Consider the following 19,131-nt stretch of genomic DNA (forward strand, 5'->3'; position numbering starts at 1 on the left):
TATGCAATAACCCTGAAAATGGCTTCCCGTTCGATTTACTACGAAAGATACAGTCTGGCATAACGAGGCTTCACTGTACATGATTGTGGGATTTCAGACTATACACAAAGGCCAGACTCGTCATCATGCAAAGAGTTGTTAAACCCACTGAGGCATATATACGAGACGGGTATCGAGTATCACAGAACCATCTACGTCCTGGTTGTACGTATAAGTAAATATCACCCTGAGTATTTCACTCCAGAGAAGTACAATGAGATTATAATGGACGTCTTGTTGACTCTCGTTTTCCTCTCACTGCCGTCAGTAATCTCAGGTAAGAATTCACAGGAATGTTACCTAATATAATGTGTAATGGGAGCTCAGTCAAGCATTGCGATTTAAGTATCTATGAGACACATTAGCCATTGTGTTTGACATCAGTACTTTTCCCCAACGGGTAAGAAATAACCAAGTTCATAAAATAGTAAACCTTCTCCGTTGTATTGTTTACGTCATCCTGAAGCAGTATTCGAAATAGACATCGGCCCGTATGATTTGTCCTCGGGATGGGAGTTTTAAATTTCACTTTATTGTAAGCTGTTAACAGGGTAAATAAATCATAACACTGAGATTGCTTGGTGAAACAGTGTCCAGCTTCAAAGTACGAGGGGCGGTCGGGTAGTCTAGTAGTTAAAGAGTTCGCTCGTCACGCCGAAGACCCGGGTTCGATTCCCGACATGGGTACAATTTGTGAAGCCAATTTCTGGTGTCCCCCGCCGTGATATTGCTGGACTATTGCTAAAAGCTGCGTAAAACCATACTCACTCACTGAAAGTACTTTCAACACCACAGGCTGGTGTACCGGCCACACCGTAGCCATGTCAAAATAATATGTTGTTTCATAAACCTACCTGTCATATCATTTATTTAAATCTATCACTTTTCACAATGTCTGCAAATACGTACTTCATTTCAATTTACCATATTGTATCAATAGATTTAAAATTATGAATTATTTCCCGCAATGTTATTGAAAATGAAAATCCGGAACACATGCTTCGACAACGGGTCCAAATCGAACATGTCAAAAAGCAAACCAAGGACGTTTCAAGCAAATCGTAAATAAATTAAGTGGTCAAATCGCCAGTACACAAAGTCAGCGATCTAACCCACTCAGCCGGACTTTCATTTAGTGGAAGCCTCGGTGGTTGAGTAGGTTAGATCGCTGACTTTGAGTACTGGCGATAAGTTCCTCACTCTGGCAGTGTGGATTCGAATCTCGGATGCATGAGACTCAACCCCCAAAACAATCGCATTAAAATCAGAACTCAGTTCTCGCTACCTCAAAACAAAGATCTGAGGACATCCCATTAGCGGTCACGTCAGAACGATCTTTCATCCGACCAATCAGAACATCTCTTACCAGATTATGAAAGTGACAGTCGGAATGGGATTTCTAATCATGCAACCTCGAAAACTTTAACTGCGAAAGATAGTTACAGGTTTAACGACTGAATTAATACAATCTAGACCATCTATTAGCCATACAGAATGGTCTATTGTTCAGGTTTCAAATTTGTAATCGAGAATTTGTCAAAATATGTTTCGAAGCGTAGTCGCCAATTTGAAATTAGTGCCGTAAAGCATGAGAAAGCTGCCTTCTGATTGGTCATTCCATTGGTCGGTCAAAGTTCGCACAAGGTCGGTCTGACGTGACCCGTAATGGGATGTCCTCAGATCTTTGTTTAGCTGTAGCAAGAACTAAGATCTGATTTTAATGAGATTGCTTTAAAAAGTACGAGAATCTGTACTTTACTGTCATCCTAAAGATAACATTTATTTCCTCTAAGTAACACTTTCCATCTTTTCGTGAGATCGTGTAATATAAGTCAAATGAGATGTCTGCATTTGTCGCCTCGGTTTTTCGGCTCGGACACGATGTTTATTGCCAAAATACATGCTTGAGAAATCTTTGTCTTTCGTCTAAATCTTAAAAGTAAATCTGAATACGAAAATACCAATTGCGAGGTTACTGTAATATTACGATGTTCTAACGATACCAAACATCGAACGAATCTTCGCACATGTTATGTATAAAAAGCTTCGAAAACGGTGGTATTTAAAGGGTATTTGTCGTGCCCCTGAGCAGAAGGCCACTCTAATCGGGACATATGTGATGATAGATCGTACTTAAACTTCGTTTTTTATCATTTTCTGATCACTTTAACAATGAAAATAGAAAAGAATGAAGTCAGTGGATAGCTCTGTTATGAAATGTTAAAGTTTCCGAAAATCGCCATAATTTTGGCTTCCTTAGTGCTTAATCTGGACGTTATGCATGTGTCAGCTTAATTTTTTCATTAAAAACGAACATCATTTATTCATAAATACTTTATTGAAATAATGTGATAAACATAACTGTCATATTTATACAGTCAGATTTGACCTTTCACATGGTGTATGCCTTGAGAAAGCAAAGGTGTTTTACAAGCTGATAATTTCATTCATAACTGTAAGCTTCATCTATCACCACTGAGTCTGTGGGAAGTCGGTGTGATAGCAGTAAAAGCTTCTGATCTGGTTGACTGGCAGTTGTTTGTAGTTTAATATGCAAGAGAATGTCTACCTGGTTCACTAACATGTTTGGGCCTACAGGTTTTGAAATGTACTGGCCCTTAAGGCTCTCATTTTACTCTTCTGAGCTTCAGACACTGAATGTGACGTAAGGTCGGAATAACGTCACACCAGAAACGACGTCATAGCTGAAGAGTGTAGACGTCATTCGACAATTGGTCGTGATCAGTGCATTTTTCAGAAGCTCAAAAGAATTAAGAAATAATGGGTAATTAAGAAATGATTGCACTCGTATGTGCGTCATGCTCATTTTAAGAAACTCTTGTAAGACTTGGTGTGTTTCCCTCGACTCGCTCGGGAAATACAAGAGCTCTGACACTCACGCTCGTGTGATAATCTCTATGTAATTATTTTCTACGTATGCCACCAAGACATGAGGTTATCTATGTGTGATCTGTCTATACACATGTGAGTAAATGTCCGAGTTGCCTATAAAGACCCTGGATAGTTTGCACATTTTATTTGTTGAACGAGTTCATTGCAGTACCCATGTTAAGTATACTATACAATAAGAATCCTTCTTGTTGTTTGGTCGGAGAATACAATATTCATGTACCTGCCGCCGAGACCGAAACATTCATCTTTCCAAGACTATTGCGGTTCTTACATTATTAGAAGTTCCACACACACGATGAACATTCACCTACCAAATGATGTAATATTCCGACACATATACTGGTATATGTTTATTTTATTTTTTTCCGGTTACGTGGTATAAATATTGTGGCAACATGCATGGATTAAGGGCAGACACTGCGTAATAAGGACGATCATTTCTACTATAACCATGGGACAACACTATGGCGATCACCTGATTACGTGTTCAAGAAAGAGGTTAGCTAAATGGCTGAGATCTTGCATTCTTGATATCAATGACAAAAACATTCAGACAAGCATACCTGTTTTCGAAAACGAATATAATAGAGGAGCTCCGACTGCAGAAACAGTAACGCCGAAGAACCGGTTTCGATTCCAGTCATGGGTACAATCTGTGAAGCCCATTTCTGGTGTCCCCCGCAATGATATTGCTGGACTATTGCTAAAAGCGGCGTAAAACCCCACTCACTCACTCACTCAATGGCGATGTATCGAAGCATAAAAATATTGACTACAGTCAGATTGATAAACATTAAAAAAATCTGTGTGAGGCTTCGGAATGGTTATTGTCGTAAATCAAATGATCTAATTAAGACACCGTTCATCATCTAACAAATGAATCGTTTTATGATATAAGCATATTTAAAACATGGGACATATTAATAGTATATGGTTTTGTAAGTACATTTGTATGTGAAGAGGCATGTGACAATAATAAAAAAATACATTTCTGTGTTTCTGCTGTTTGTGTACTTGAAGGACTGTAACTGCAGGGTGTGGCAATTAAGTCATAAATTAATTTATCCTCAAGGTCTACAGACCTGCTCCTCTGGAACTGAGACCAGTTCTAACCAAATCATACTGGACGTGTCTACAACACAGATCAACAGATTGGGAGGCGTGTGTTCCTGTAGACTGACTGTGTCACAGATCAACACTGGGGCAGAGACAGATGTGGAGATGTTCCCTAATGGCTGGACACAGGGGTGCGATACATACATTACTATACCGAAGTGGAGCACGGGGACACAGTGTACAAATGGCGTTGTTCAAATTCCACCTGCACAGTCTCACACCGTCACGACTGATGATGAAGTACGGATACTGGTGGTGGCTTCACTTGCTGGAACCAAAGGATTGTCAGGACAGCTGCAGTTTAAACTTAAGTCATCATTAGGTGAGAGTAATAAAGGGATAACATTTAGAGGGTTAAAAAGCAATCGAAATTATAAAGTTGTTTTGCCATCAAAGAGGCACGTGTAATGTTCATTTTGACATTGTATGTATGTATTCTCTATTAGAACAGGAACCTCAGGGACCTATGCTAATCGTAAGAGTCAACCAAATCGATCAGGTGTGTCCTCGCACCCTGATCATGACTGATCTTGTATTGTCGCTTACAATATCGGTCACTGTATTATCTGGTACAGATTCAATTATATTACATGACGCTGGAATATTGCTGAGTGCCGAGTTAAACAACAAACAAATACACTTTTGTCACAATTCACAAATTACTGAACTCCCAAATCATCCTTATTTGAGGTGAAGAAAGTATTATATAATTTTTGTTCAATGATCAACTCTTACTTTAATACGTCCATTGAGCAACGCCTTATGAACAGATGTGATCCATTTGGCCATCGCATTTCGCAACCTCTCGTGTCATTTTTGGCAAATTTGAAGGCCGAATGGTGCTTCTATTGTGGACATCTTAGAACAAGCGGAGACAGCTAAATATTCAGTCAACTTGTTCATTTTACAATGAAATTAACTGTAGATCATAGTACTGAAAACTCGTATACATTTCAACAGACTTGCTAAACATTGAGTGTTTTGAGCCAAACACTAACAGTTCCAAAACTGCAACTTCTTCAACAACATCACCTACTGGATCAACTGACGGGACATGGTCTACTACACCTACGGCAACTGAGATCCCCAAGACAACAGGTCAACCGAGCATCATTTACTTTCCAGGTACAAGTTCTACAGATGTTTATTTCCCATATGGCTCAAAGGTGGACAATCAAAATCCACAGTAATGATTTCACGATTGATTCATCTGATTTACTGGTTGACTATAAACTCTCTTACGTTTGACGGTATGTGGATACTTGATCCTTGCCACCTCGGTTATTCTGTAAAAGACACTGATTCGTTCCTACAGATACACCCATGGTTAAAAGAGATGTGTATGTTTCATGCTCATTTGACAACATCCGTGTTGTATATCATGCATGCAATGTTCCTTTGATATGCCAATATTCTCATGTAATCGATACACAGGTTATTAAAAACGTTTATCAACTCAATGATAAAATACATTCATGTACTGGTGAACAGTATTATCGATTGCTCCTTTAAAACGTCATTTAGGGAATGTTTTCTGGATGATGTTTGGTCCAGGAAATGACTCCACAATAGTTCAGTTACATTGAAGTGTGTTATCGTTAGAAAGCCTAAAGTGACGCTGGTCGTAGGTTGTTGGTGTCATGTGAAGCAAACAAACTTAACTATCTTATTTACACACCATGGATCCTGTCCGAACCATATCTGTTTGATCATATAACACTTTGGAGCAGTCATGGATCCTGGTGGATACTGAGTCACCTGATAGATTTATCCCGTATGTCCATCTTGTAAGGTGTTATAATGTTGGTGATTGTGATGACATTATGGGTTTTATTGCAGTTGGTATCCTTGCTGCTGGACTTGCTGCAGCAGCCGTGCTAGTCGTCATTGCTTGTGGAACATACACCGCCATATCAAGGTGCATATGTTTAAGACAACTAACTAAACGTAATCTTCAAACGTTATCTTGTCAACACAAATGTAGACGACTAGAACATGCAGCTTAACTTGACGAGTATGTGTAACGGTTGGTATCAAAGGAAAGTGTTGGTATAATAAACAAGATGAATTATGGTGTTGTGTTACAGACGAAGACGCCGGACATCCCACCGTCAGAAGCCTGCAGCTGACGACATTCCGATCTCTGTTGTCCATCCCACCTACTCAGGGCTCACATCCAGAACAGAGGAGCCAAACAGCATCTATGACACAATAGACAATCCATATACCAGTGTGCCATAGACAGACACAGTAATTTGTTTTGTGTCTTGTGACACTGGACTCTGAAGTTTGTTCCCCTGGTTAACACAATAACTGACCTTTAATTGGATACATCTGGCATCTTTCTCACTCCATGCTGTGTAAACTCGGTCCTACGTCCTACTTCATCTCGTGTGACTACAGGCCACCCAACATGTGGGTCAGGGACCCAATGGGCCATTTACACCTGTCCGTATTTTTTCCCGTACCCATGTAGAACCGTATCCGCAAAAAAACGTTTTTTTAGAAAATACACTGGGGCATCATCACGCATCAACTTAATCTTTGTCAGTGGAGTTTGGCATCATTAAGCCCATTAACAACACCAAAGGCGATCCTGGGGACCCAGGTACCCAGGGGTATATTAATTATAAGTTTCTTGGGTAAAGTTTTCACCTCCATTTTGAATAATCGACTCCAAGCCTACTCTTACCATTTTGAGCTAATTGGCAAAGCCCAAGCCGGGTTCAGGAAAAAAACTATTCAACAAGTGATAACATAATTATATATCTTAAAACCACTCGTCGAGGTATACTCAAACCATGATAAGAGGCTGTATTGTGTTTTTGATGATTTTTGTAAGGCCTTCGATACGGTTTGGCATTATGGCCTATGGTACAAAATGATTCAAAGTAATATGTATATATAGGCGTGAGAATCACCCAAGCTATAAAAACTATACCAAACCAATACTCGTCATCATCATTTGAAGCACTGATGGTCCAGTTCTGCAGATTGTGTTTATATTTTAGCGCTGATAGTTTGAGAAGTTGAAACGATCTCATTATGTTGTGAAAATGCGGAAAAGACCAAATGAAAATAAATAACGAACATACTCCCAAACATTTAATTAACAGCAATTAAGTAACCATCTTTATTATATCAATGTTTGTAAAAACTGGTATCCAACTAGGGTCGCAACTTCGCAAGACAAAATCACCGAGTAACGATACGTACGATCATAACATCACATACGGAGATAGACCGCCTCCGTGGTCTTGTGGTAGAGCGTCCGCCCGGAGAGCGGAAGGTCCAGGGTTCGATCCCGGGCCGCGTCATACAAAAAGACGTTAAAAGATTGTAAGGGGCTAAAACAAGGACTGGTCGGCTCGGAGTCAGTATACTGTGTCTGAGTGGGGTATTCGTGTGAAACTGCGGCATGGTATCTCAGTGAGCTAGCACTATAAATCGGCATCAGTCCGGACTAGTACAAGCAGCCACACACACACACACACACACATAATAAGTCTGCAATAATCTTGGACGCGACGTTAAACCCAATTTCACCTCACCTCACCTCACCTCATATACGGAGATAAAAGTATCTTTTACATAGATGTAAGTATCATCTACGTAGTTGTAATTATCAGCTATGTCGATGTAAATATCATCTGAGATGATAAAAGTTTTTTGGACCGTGTCACTTATACGCTTCCATATGATGACGTCAGGCAGGGAAACAACAAGTATCATGTCTTGACGTCTGTTGGTATAACGCGCCTGAGGATCGAACCACTGACCTTCCGCTCTCTGGGCAGACGCTATCCACGACATCACGGAGGCAGTCCGTTAAATAGGTAAAGGAAGAGGAGCCCATTGTCTCTAAACCCGACTCCCTATTGCGAATAATATAAATCTCTTACCATCGATACACGCACTTTCTGTTCACCCGATTATCCTATCAAAACCGACTTCCCCAGGTGCTTATCTCCGTAGACACATACAGATCATTATAGAAATGGTCACAAGATAATAAATAATATGTTGTCCAAGTGACAGATGCGATATAAAATCCACGCCAGGAAAAAGATCCTGATAGTGGTTTTGGAAGCGATAGTAAAATGATTTGTAACTCGCAGCAGAGGTTAATACGAGCTTGAGGTGGTGAACCGTCAGTAATTACAGGTGAACAATAGGCATTTTACTTATTGATTATTTGACCTTTCATAGTCTGGTGATATATAAGTGTGAGTGAGTTAGGTTGGCGCCGCTTTCAACCGCATTTTGTGGTAATGTATCGGCGCGTTAGAAAACGTGCGAGGAAAACCCACATTGATGCCGGTCCTCAAATATGGCGAAACCTACGTTCTGTATGGTTCTGAAGTGAGGTGAGGTAAAATGGGGATTAACGTCGCGTCAGAGATTATTCCACTTATATAGCGACGTGCATGTACATGTGTGTGTTTGTGTGGCTGCTTGTACTAGTCCGGACTGATGCCGATTTATAGTGCCAGCTCACTGAGATACCATGCCGCAGTTTAACATGAATACCCCACCCAGACACAGTATACTGACTCCGAGCCGACCAGTCCTTGTTTTAGCCCCTTAATGCTGAGCGTCAGACAGGGTAACAACAAGTACCATCGAACCCCGGACCTTCCGCTCTCCGGGCGGATGCTCTACCACTAGACCACGGAGGCGGTCGTATGGTTCTGAAGGAACAAAGATCATGAATAGGATTCTGGGATTCGAACCCACAACTAGCGGATCATTAAGTCCAATACGTTTATTTGAATAATTAATGGAGAATCCTTCCTCAAATAGATAACATGTTAAAGTGTAATATTGTTTGTATAAAGAGAGTTATGAAGGGTACTCTGCTGAAACTCCCATATGCCTTGTCTGCGTTGAGGGGCGTGCCTTTATTCCCACCTTGGAATTCATAAACCGAAGGTAAAAAGATAATGTACACACATGAAAGAGATGCAGACGGGCGTAACTAAGTACAAACGATGCACCGATACGTACACACGCCACTGGGTGTGGTGCAGTGCATGTGTGTCGGTGACACTGGCCGGACCAGCTCCCTTTAGTTACACAGCAGACTCATTAGCATCTCATTGTTGTAACAGCATGGGGTAGAGTTTGTTCTTCATTCAACGAAAACACTTTCGCTTCCAAACGATGATGAATCTATTGTGGAAAACGACGATCTGTGTGGTGCAAACAGGCTCATTATACTGGGTCTAAAGTACATTGTATAGTCCTAACACATTTGAAGTAAAGACTGGGAGAGCTAGAACACCGTGCATCACCATAGCAACTTCAACGCATGTACATCCGCGTTATAATTGATTCAGCGGCCCATGCTTGTCGAAAGACGAACGGGATCGGGTTGTCAGACTCGTTTACATGGTTGATGCATGTCATCGTATCCTAAATGCCTAACTCGATGCTCATGGTGTCAATCACTGGATTGTCTGGTCAGGACTCCAATATTACAGACCGCCGTCATATAGCTAGAATATGCAGCGTAAAATAGCAAACTGACAAGCATAGAAATAAAAGTATCCACGTCCATGTGACACTATCACACCACTTCAATGTTCAGCGACGCCTTACGGGTTTACGGGTGGCAGGGAAATGGAAGAGGGATATCCATATACGAGGTCATGGGAAAACTCTGCATGTCACTGTGCATTCAAATTGGTAACCGATAGTGTTTGTGCAGTGTTAAGATTTCAGCATGAATATTCATGATCAGAACCTACAACTGCTCTTCCTGGTTGCAACTGAATAGAGGTCGATCCTTTCATCGTCTGTAGGGTCAGTGTATCCGTATTCGCACTCCGTGATAATGCTAATTAATAAAACCCCTTCCATAATCATAAGAATCTCCGCCAAAGGAGTCAAGTTTACAATTACGACCACATAAACATGTGTTCACGTATCACAGTGATGATACTTGGTGTTCACGAAAAGCCCCATCGGTTGCACTCGTCACGTAGTGAAAGGAGATTTAGTGAGTTCTGAACAATGTTTCAGTTTTATCGGACTGCGTCAATTTCATGTGGAAAGAAAGGCCGTTGATGTGTCAGTCTTCAGCAAAGTCACGAGTGTGTTCCTGAACATGCCCCTAACAATGGATCTTTATCACATAAACAGAGACAAATCATTATATCATGACATGTTGTACATGATTTTGTCGTCGTATTGGTCAACGTCTGTGGATATCCGTGACCACTCTGGAGACTCATTTTACAGTGTTAAAGGAGTTGCTATCCATAAAACTGTGTCTACCTTGTCATCCATCAACTTCTTAGTAATGCCTATCAAACAATTTATTCTCTGAGGATACAAAATCTTAAGCTCCTTATCTGTAAAATGTTTTATCTCTTAGTTTATCAATAGTTTTCAAACCAACAAACAAATAGTTCTCTTTTGGGAATACAGTCAGTTTGTCTATATGCTACCAAGACGCACATTCCATAATTACGTCACATCCTAGTTGTAGCTGCGTGGAAGATGTCTATCATGATCATGTAAAGGACATTTGTATGGTTTGATGGCTCGTACCGATGAATTGGACTATTTACACGTATTTAGATAAAACAAGCAGCAGAAAAAAGTTACACAATGATACACATGCTGATAATAAACAACGCATATTAAGATGAGGTTATTTAAGGACTGTAAAGTGCTTTTTAATTTCCGTTGATAGGATATTGTTTATTTACGTTAACGTGTAACTAAATTTCGGTACGTGTGTTTTGCACAGTGTCTGGTATGTATTATAGATAATGTCGGCTTTCTATCTGTGATCCCCGCCGAGAAATGAGCAATGTAGTGTGTTAATACTGGTCTCCTATTTAAACACGGTGCACATCTACTACTTTACTTACATTAATATACTCACAACAGGATTATTTTAAAAAAGGGAACAACAAGGTCCCAAAAGGTTGATGAATACACACAAGGAGGAATATTCATCTGAAGAAATACTGACATACGGACGATAACGTCTAGTTCTGTTTATACACATACGGCAACACAGCTATACAAGTAGTAACAGTGACATATGTTTAACGTCGTATCAATTATACACTTACTTCCTGCTGGTGGTAAACATTACCGTACATTTCTGTAGTTTGCATACCCTTGGCTGTAACATGGGCGTATATGTCACCACCGGCCGTGTCCTTGGAGTGTCGTTAACGATCTATAATTAACTCCTTGACTGACGCATGTCTATGGGAGACTAAACTGGTATAAACCTCGTGTAAATTGAGGTTTCGTGTCAGACTCGCTGTGTAGATTAAGTGTGACATAAACTCACTCATAAACGAATTATACTTCCAGCTGGTCTGTTTAGGTGATGAAAACGGCAAGGTTGGTCAACAGATGAGGTGAGGTGAGGTAAAATGGGGTTTAACGACGCGTCCAAGATTATTGCACTTATATAGCGACGTGCATGTACGTGTGTGTGCATGTGTGGCTGCCTGTACTAGTCCGGACTGATGCCGATTTACTGAGACACCATGCCGCAGTTTAACATGAATACCCCACTCAGACACAGTTTACTGACTCCGAGCCGACAAGTCCTTGTTTTAACCCCTTAATGCCGAGCGCCAGACAGGGTAACAACAAGTACCATCTTTTAACTTCTTTTGGTTTGACGCTGTCGGGGATCGAACCCCGGACCTTCCTTCTCCGGGCGGACGCTCTACCACTAGACCACGGAGGCGGTCTGTCAACAGATGAGGATGAGGAAGTAGTGTAGAAGTGTAGTGGTAGTAATCGTTAATCTGGACCCGACTGGTCCAGAAATTCAACCCTCTAAAACATTATACTGTAGTCAATATTACATAACCCTGAATATGCCTACCCGGCCGATTTATTAGGAAACGTACAGTCGGGAATAACGAGACTTCACAGGATATGTGCCTGGGATATCGAATTATACAAAAAGGCGAGATTGGTAGTCATACAAAGACCAATAGCATTTGTTACAAAGCCACTGGGGCATAACTCAAAGGCTGCTATCGAGGATACCACAACCATCAACTTCCTGGTTGGATATGAATGTAACCAGACGTACAGCACTTCAGAAAAGTACATCTAAAATTAGATTATTATGGACGTCTTGTTGACTCTCATTGTCCTCACACTGCCGTCAGTAATCTCAGGTAAGAACTCAGCCATGTACCAGTAATTATGTTACCTAATACACTGTGTAACAGGCGCTCAGTTAACATTGCGCTTCACGTGTCAGTGATCTATATATACTGGTTATGTACGTATGCCACCCAGACAGCAAGTTATCTATCGGTGTGTAAACTATCTACATGTGAGCTGATGTCCGAGTTGCCTATAAAGACCCAGGATAGTTTACACGTTTTTATTTGTTGAACGAGCAGTACATATGCTAAGAATTCTTTAAAATTTGAGACTCTTATGTGTTGTTGGTCAGAGAACATAATAAGATCTACAATATACATGAATGTTAAACTTCGATTCGATTGATCACCCAGCCGCCGAGACCAAAATAGTCATATTAATAGGCTATTTGTATTGCGCTTATTTTCACGCCACTGCTCAAAGCGCTATTATTACCCCGGTCACTGGATCAATGTGCACTCAAGGATCATTCTCAGCTCCCTGGGGAGTATACATCCCAAGATGCCTGCTAGGGGGTTAACAACCACATGTTCATCTCATCCTTCCGGGTACCCATTCACTGCTGGGTGAAAAGAGGCACATTTCGAAAAAGTCACTTGCCCAAGGAGACGCCACATGTGTTATATGTGCTTCAGGCTGTGGCAGCACGGAAGTCCTAGAAACTGTCAGGAGCCAAGCTGCCGAAACGCGGTAACCCATCCAAGGAAGCTCCGCGACCGATGCTGATAGCTATCTCTTTCCAATAGATCGTATCCTTATCAATAGTATGTATACCAGCCGACGATGTTTCATAGACTAAAAGAGTAATGTGTAAAATTGTATACTTGCACATATATGATGAGTTCATTTGACTTAATTCCACCCCGTCCTGTTTTCTACGTCCCATTTCCCAGACGTCCAAATGTGGAAGTTGTAACACCATAGTGTTCTTACAAGACATGCCAGTGTCGCTTCCTTTTCCCCAGCGCGAAACGAGTCTGTTTTAATAGATGCGCTATTTTTTTCATTATTATCCCTGTTAGGTGATTTAAATCTGGTGGTAAAATGTTTGCATTGTGTAAGCGAACATTCTGGGAAATAATCCGATCTGTGATTGTAACTGATTATTGAATTCTTAAATATAAAATACAGTCGACTGTGTCATAGGGAGTCACTCATCACTTCTACTATAACCAAAGAAAATGTGTTTGCTGAGATATTTGCTGATACGACATTAATTGTACCTCACTCTAGAACACAGAAGTATCATTATAATAATCTCTTTAAAATCAAATCTTTTACTCCGATATCTTTCTCCGTGATGATCTGAGTTAAGAGGTCGAGTCAGGTGATCAGCCAATCAGCGTCGAGGCTTTTACATTTTCGGCACGTGTGAGCGAAGCATTCAGACAAGCATATCGGAATTCTGTAACTCGAAAAGGAACATAATCGAGGAGATCCGATTGCTAAAATGAGTAAAGCCGCGCTAATACATAGTTGTGGATATTTTAAACATTATGGCATCTACACCCAAAAGGGTGTATTAATCGAGGGTCATTTTGTTTTCTGTGGTGGATTTCTTTTGCTGAGATCGAAATTTCCGAATCTTGGTGATAGAAAAATAACCCATGTATGTAAGAGAAAGCTGACATCTGACTTGCCCTCGCGTCCTTCACTTTGATTGGACGGTCACAACTCGCTCAGGGTTCACCTGACGCCACCTTCTGTTGTGTAACGGAGTAGAAAATCTGATTTAAGTGAGATTGATATATAATACATAAAGAAACCCAGTATGTAAAATCTCTGTTTGAAGTCTTTAAATCAATTTGAAACAAACAACGAAAGTAATAGAAAACTGTTTAGTGTCTCACATCAAATCATTCAAGACAGTGTACATTTTCCAACAATTGAATTTTGATATTTAGAATCGGAAGTAAAGTATGAACATTATGTTGTTATGGAAGCATACGAAGAGGCATGTGACGTTTTTTTGCAAGAATGCATTTCGGGATTTCTTCTATATGTTTTTTTAATGTACCGCTATATGTACCTGTCGGTTGTCACCTTAAGAACATAACAGTTTATTTATTGTCAAGGTGTACAAAGGCATGGATTAGCTCCAACGTCATATAAGGTGTGTCTACAGCATAGATTAAGGCAGGGTCAGGGTTGGACGACTATTTACATCAAATATAACTATGATGATACTATGTCCCCTTAAAGTTTCGGGTCTTCTATTTCTTTTGTCTCGCAGATCGTCAGACCTAGCTGATCCTAAGGGACACCGACCAGCCCTACACAAATCACACTGGATTTGTCTACAACATAGATCAACACTGGGGGAGGGATATGTTCATATAAACTGTCACAGACAGGTGGATTTGTTCCCTGCGGGCTGGACACAAAAGTGTGATACATACTATATGGCTGAGATATTGCCGACACCATATTAATTCTACCTCACTCACTTCCATCATAGAAATAACATAATCTTTACTCCTCCACGATTCCTCTCTGCGTAGAGTTCTGAGGCAGGTGGTCGCGTCAGGTGAACTTTCTAATCAACCAATCAGCGTCGAGCCTTCCATATTCTCGGCACCAGTGACAAAAGCATTCAGAAAAGCAAATTTGATTTCTGTAACTCGAAAACGAATATAACTGAGGAGTTCCGACTGCAAAAATGTATAACCGCACTGTTGCTATTGTGGATATGTTGAACATCCACCCGTTTCTGAGCGCCATGGCATCTATACACAAAACGGGGCACTGTCGAGGGTATTTGTGTTGTCTATGGTGGTACAGAAACGAAGTGGAACAGTAACAAAGCAGATACCTCTTACAAAAACTTAAATATAAACGTCTCACGCATCTTAATTGTGTTGATTGGTCGGTCAAAGCTCGCTCAGCTTTTACCTGACGTTACCGTCTGCGGAGATGTATGAGAGTAAACTTGAGTGAGACTGATATATACAAAAAAACACAATAGTTAAATATACAACTGTACCACTACGGACTGATCTTTGTCGTACATCAAATCATTTATGACAGTGTTTATTGTCTTCCACCAACTGAATGTCTTATGACATAAACATGATATTTAGAATCTAACGAAAAGTATTAACATTGTGGTTTTTTTTGTCGGTATGGATATCTGCATGCGTATGTGTACATGGTGTACTGTATTTCCGTGTAACTGCAGGGTGTGACCGTTAAAACATAATTGGTATTTATTGTCAAGGTCTACAGACCTGCTCTTCTGGGACAGAGACCAACTCTAACCAAATCCTTCTGGATGTGTCTACAACACAGATCAACACAGGAGGAGGGATGTGTTCCTGTAAACTGACTGTATCACAGACAGCACAGGTGGAGATGTTCTCAGTTGACTGGACACAAACGTGTGATACATACATGACTATACAGAAGTGGAGGACAAGTTCACAGTGCACAAATAGTATTGCTCAAACTATGCCTGGACAGTCTCACACTGTCACTACTGGTGAGGAGATATGGATACTGGTGTTGGCTACGCCTGGAGCCAGAGGACTGTCTGGACAGCTGCTGTTCAAGCTTAAATCATCGTCAGGTGAGAGATGTGAGGGTTAAAAAACAATCGAATTGATGATATTGTTTTGACATAAAACTGTATTAATTATGTACATATTGAAATAGATGTATATATTCCATCAACAAATAAGCACTGGTAGACAATGTACTACAAATGGAGTTGTTCAAACTGTACCTGCACAGTCTCTCACCATCAACCCTGGTGATGAGTTATGGGCACACGTGGTGGCTACTTGGCCTGGATCCAAAGGGGTGTCATGACTGACGCAGTTAAAATAAAAGGCGTTTCAGGAGTAAAAATAAACCTGATGTATTATGTGAATGGTGTTAGCAAAGACACTTTAATTTTGCATCCTCAAAATCCTTAAGAAATATGTTTTCTATAAATGCAAAGTACCCTTGTATTAGTACATTGTATTCTGATTTCGCAACAACTAGGAAATAAGTCCATAGGATTTCTATTCTGTTTCAAGGTGATTCTAAAAACAATTGAAGGCAATAGTAGTGATGCTTCGATTTTATTTCAACAGTCCAGCTTTACGTAGAGTGTTTCGTGCCAAACACTAACAGTTCCACAACTACAACTCCTTCAACAACCTTGGTTTCAACACCACCGTTGACATTTACCACTACCACTTCTCTCAAAACAACAGCAGTAACGACAACTACAGAGAGACTCACATCTACACCCCCGCATGCCACAGAGACACTGCGACCAACCGCCATCACTCCTCAAGGACAGTCGACGACATCTGTATCTACTGGATTAGCTGCAGGGCCAGGGACTACTAAAGCTACTACAACTCAGATCTCCATGAAAGGATGTCAATCGCGTAACAATGACTTTCCAGGTACAACTTCCTAAATGTTTCTATGCATATGGTTCAAAGCGTGGAGCGCACTCATGCATGTAATGCCCTCATGATATGCCCTTAGTTCTCTGCAATCGGTAGATAGATTATTCAGCAATAATTTTATCAACTCAATAATAAAATATGTTCATGTACTGGTGAAAAGTTCCTTATTGAATGTTCCTTAAAACTTCATTGTATTAAGGGAATATATTCTTGATGTCTGAACCAGGAAATGACAATATTTCAGTTACTCTGCAGTGTGTAATTATAATCCGAGAAGAAAACCCACACTGATGCTCGTGGTAGATTACAGTGAGTGAGTGAGTGAGTAAGGTTTTATGTCGCGTATAGCAACATTCCAGCAATATCACGGCGGGGGACACCAGAAATGGGCTTCACACATTGTACCCATGTCGGGAATCGAACCCGATTCTTCGGTGTGACGAGCGAACGCTTTAACCACTAGGCTACCCGATCACCCCCGTGGTAGATTACAGGTGTAATGTGAAGCACAGAAGCATCAATATCTTACTGACAAACCAAGGGTCCTAATCGAAAAACATCATGCTGCACATATAACACTTCGGAGCAGTCCTTGGATCTTGGAAGTAATTAAGACATGATAGAGATTCATCCCGAGTGTCCACATAGTAAGGTGTTATAATGTCTGTGATTGAGACAACATTATGGGTTTTATTGCAGTTGGTATCTTTGCTGCTGGAATAGCTACAGGTGCCGTGCTGGTCGTCATTGCTGGTGCACTATACGTCTTCACATCAAGGTACAGACATTGAAGCCAAATGACTCTAAATGTATGTTTTGTCAACACAAATGGTCAAGACTGATCGGTAGATGTAGACAAACAGGGAGATTCTATGTGACCGTTGATATTAGTGGACAATGCTGCTTTAATTATACATGATTAATTATGGTTTGTTTTACAGAAGATGGTGGAGGTCCCGCCACGAGAAGTCTGATGACATTCCAGTCTCTGAAGTCCACCCCACCTACTCAGGGCTCAAACCCAGAACACAGGAGCCGAGTAACACCTATGACATAATAGATCCAAACCCCTCAAAGGGCACAGCCAATCCATACATCAATGTGCCACAGATATACTGCAATTTGTTTTGAGTCTTGTTTAACGAGAGAAGGGTTAATTTTGTACCCCTGTTACCAGACTTATTTTAACATTGATTGGATGCATCTAACATATTCAATCTCAGTGTATGTTGTGTGTATATGTAAATGTATGGAGCCTGTGTTTCACAATGTGTGGATATGGACACCCGTACATGTGCATGTAGATCCAGGACTTTGTACCACACGCAAGGACTAATAAGGACATTACGTGCACTGCAAATCAAATACATGCCTACGCCTGAAGTTGAAAGCCAAGAGAGTTAACGCAGCGAGTGAGAGCTCTGGGTTTTACGCCAACTGTAGAAATATTCCAGGACTATCTCGGCGGGGGACACCAAGGCCTTACACATTGTGTCCATGTGGGAATCAAACATGGACCTTTGGCGTGACGAGCGTATATTTTAACCACTAGGCTATCCCATCGCCCCTAACAAAGTGGATTCTGATCACTTGCACAGGAACAATTCATAATATTGATACACGTTGTTCTGTGTCTTAATACGTCCGTAGATAACCGTTACCATTTTTGTGGAAGGTAGATCTTGGGTCGTCATTGTCATGCCGAACAAGTCCATCTTTTATTAATTTTATTATGGGCGAAAACGTGTTCGTTCGTCCTGTTCAAACATTCAATGTCTTTTCTCACCATACAACATTGACTTTAGCCCCGTGCTGCTGCCTTGCATCACGTATATAGTCTGTCAGCCGTCTATATAGGATGTTAATACAGTATGTTAATACCGGTTAGTGTTATAGAGTCATGTTTGCAGATAGGCCTTAAAGGCGGTGTAATGGCGTAACAGCCCACACTCGTGAGTTTCACCATTGGGCGTTCATACAGTTCAAAGCAGAGTTAAATCTGCGATTACCCTATAACACTACGTTCCTATTTCAACACGGTGCAACACTACTTTATAACTATTACATTGATAATCACAATATGATTGTTTTATATAAGGGATCAACAAGGTCCCTAAAAGTTGTTGAATACACACGAGGACGAAGATTCATCGAATTATATAAATAAATACTGACGAAAGGAAGTTAACGTCTAGGTCTGTTTATGCACATACGGCAGCACAGCTGTACAAGTAGTAACAATGACACATGTTTGACGTCGTATCTATTATACACATAATTCCTGCTGGTCAACATTACCGTACTTTTCTGTAGTTTGTATACCCTTGGCTGTAACATGGACGTGTCCTCAGAGTGCCGTTAATGATGTATAATATAGTCATTGATTGACGCATGTCTATGGGAGACTAAACTGAAATAAACCTCGTGTAAATAGATTCCATGTCAGAGTCGCTTGGTTAATTAGGCGTGACATAAACTCACCCACAAACGAATTATACTTCCG

At 40.7% G+C, this 19,131-nt stretch overlaps 2 protein-coding genes across 2 annotated transcripts; both read left to right on the forward strand.

Moving 5' to 3' along the window:
• The first annotated feature begins 264 nt into the window (after window positions 1-264).
• LOC139475472 (uncharacterized) lies at window positions 265-7,017 on the forward strand. The gene is made up of 5 exons (XM_071258675.1): window positions 265-316; window positions 4,025-4,390; window positions 5,029-5,193; window positions 5,908-5,986; window positions 6,156-7,017. Exons 1-5 carry the CDS (start codon window positions 265-267, stop codon window positions 6,307-6,309), a joined length of 816 nt encoding a protein of 271 aa, XP_071114776.1. The 3' UTR covers window positions 6,310-7,017.
• A 5,164-nt stretch (window positions 7,018-12,181) lies between these two features.
• Window positions 12,182-17,856, forward strand: LOC139475814 (uncharacterized). The gene is made up of 5 exons (XM_071259014.1): window positions 12,182-12,233; window positions 15,443-15,790; window positions 16,302-16,622; window positions 17,328-17,406; window positions 17,570-17,856. The coding sequence occupies exons 1-5, from the start codon at window positions 12,182-12,184 to the stop codon at window positions 17,757-17,759; spliced, it is 990 nt and encodes a 329-aa protein (XP_071115115.1). The 3' UTR covers window positions 17,760-17,856.
• The last annotated feature ends 1,275 nt before the right edge of the window (window positions 17,857-19,131 follow it).

Source organism: Haliotis cracherodii, unplaced genomic scaffold, assembly GCF_022045235.1.
Source record: "Haliotis cracherodii isolate W230 unplaced genomic scaffold, xgHalCrac1.p SCAF_3, whole genome shotgun sequence".
NCBI classification, from domain to species: Eukaryota; Metazoa; Mollusca; class Gastropoda; order Lepetellida; family Haliotidae; genus Haliotis; species Haliotis cracherodii.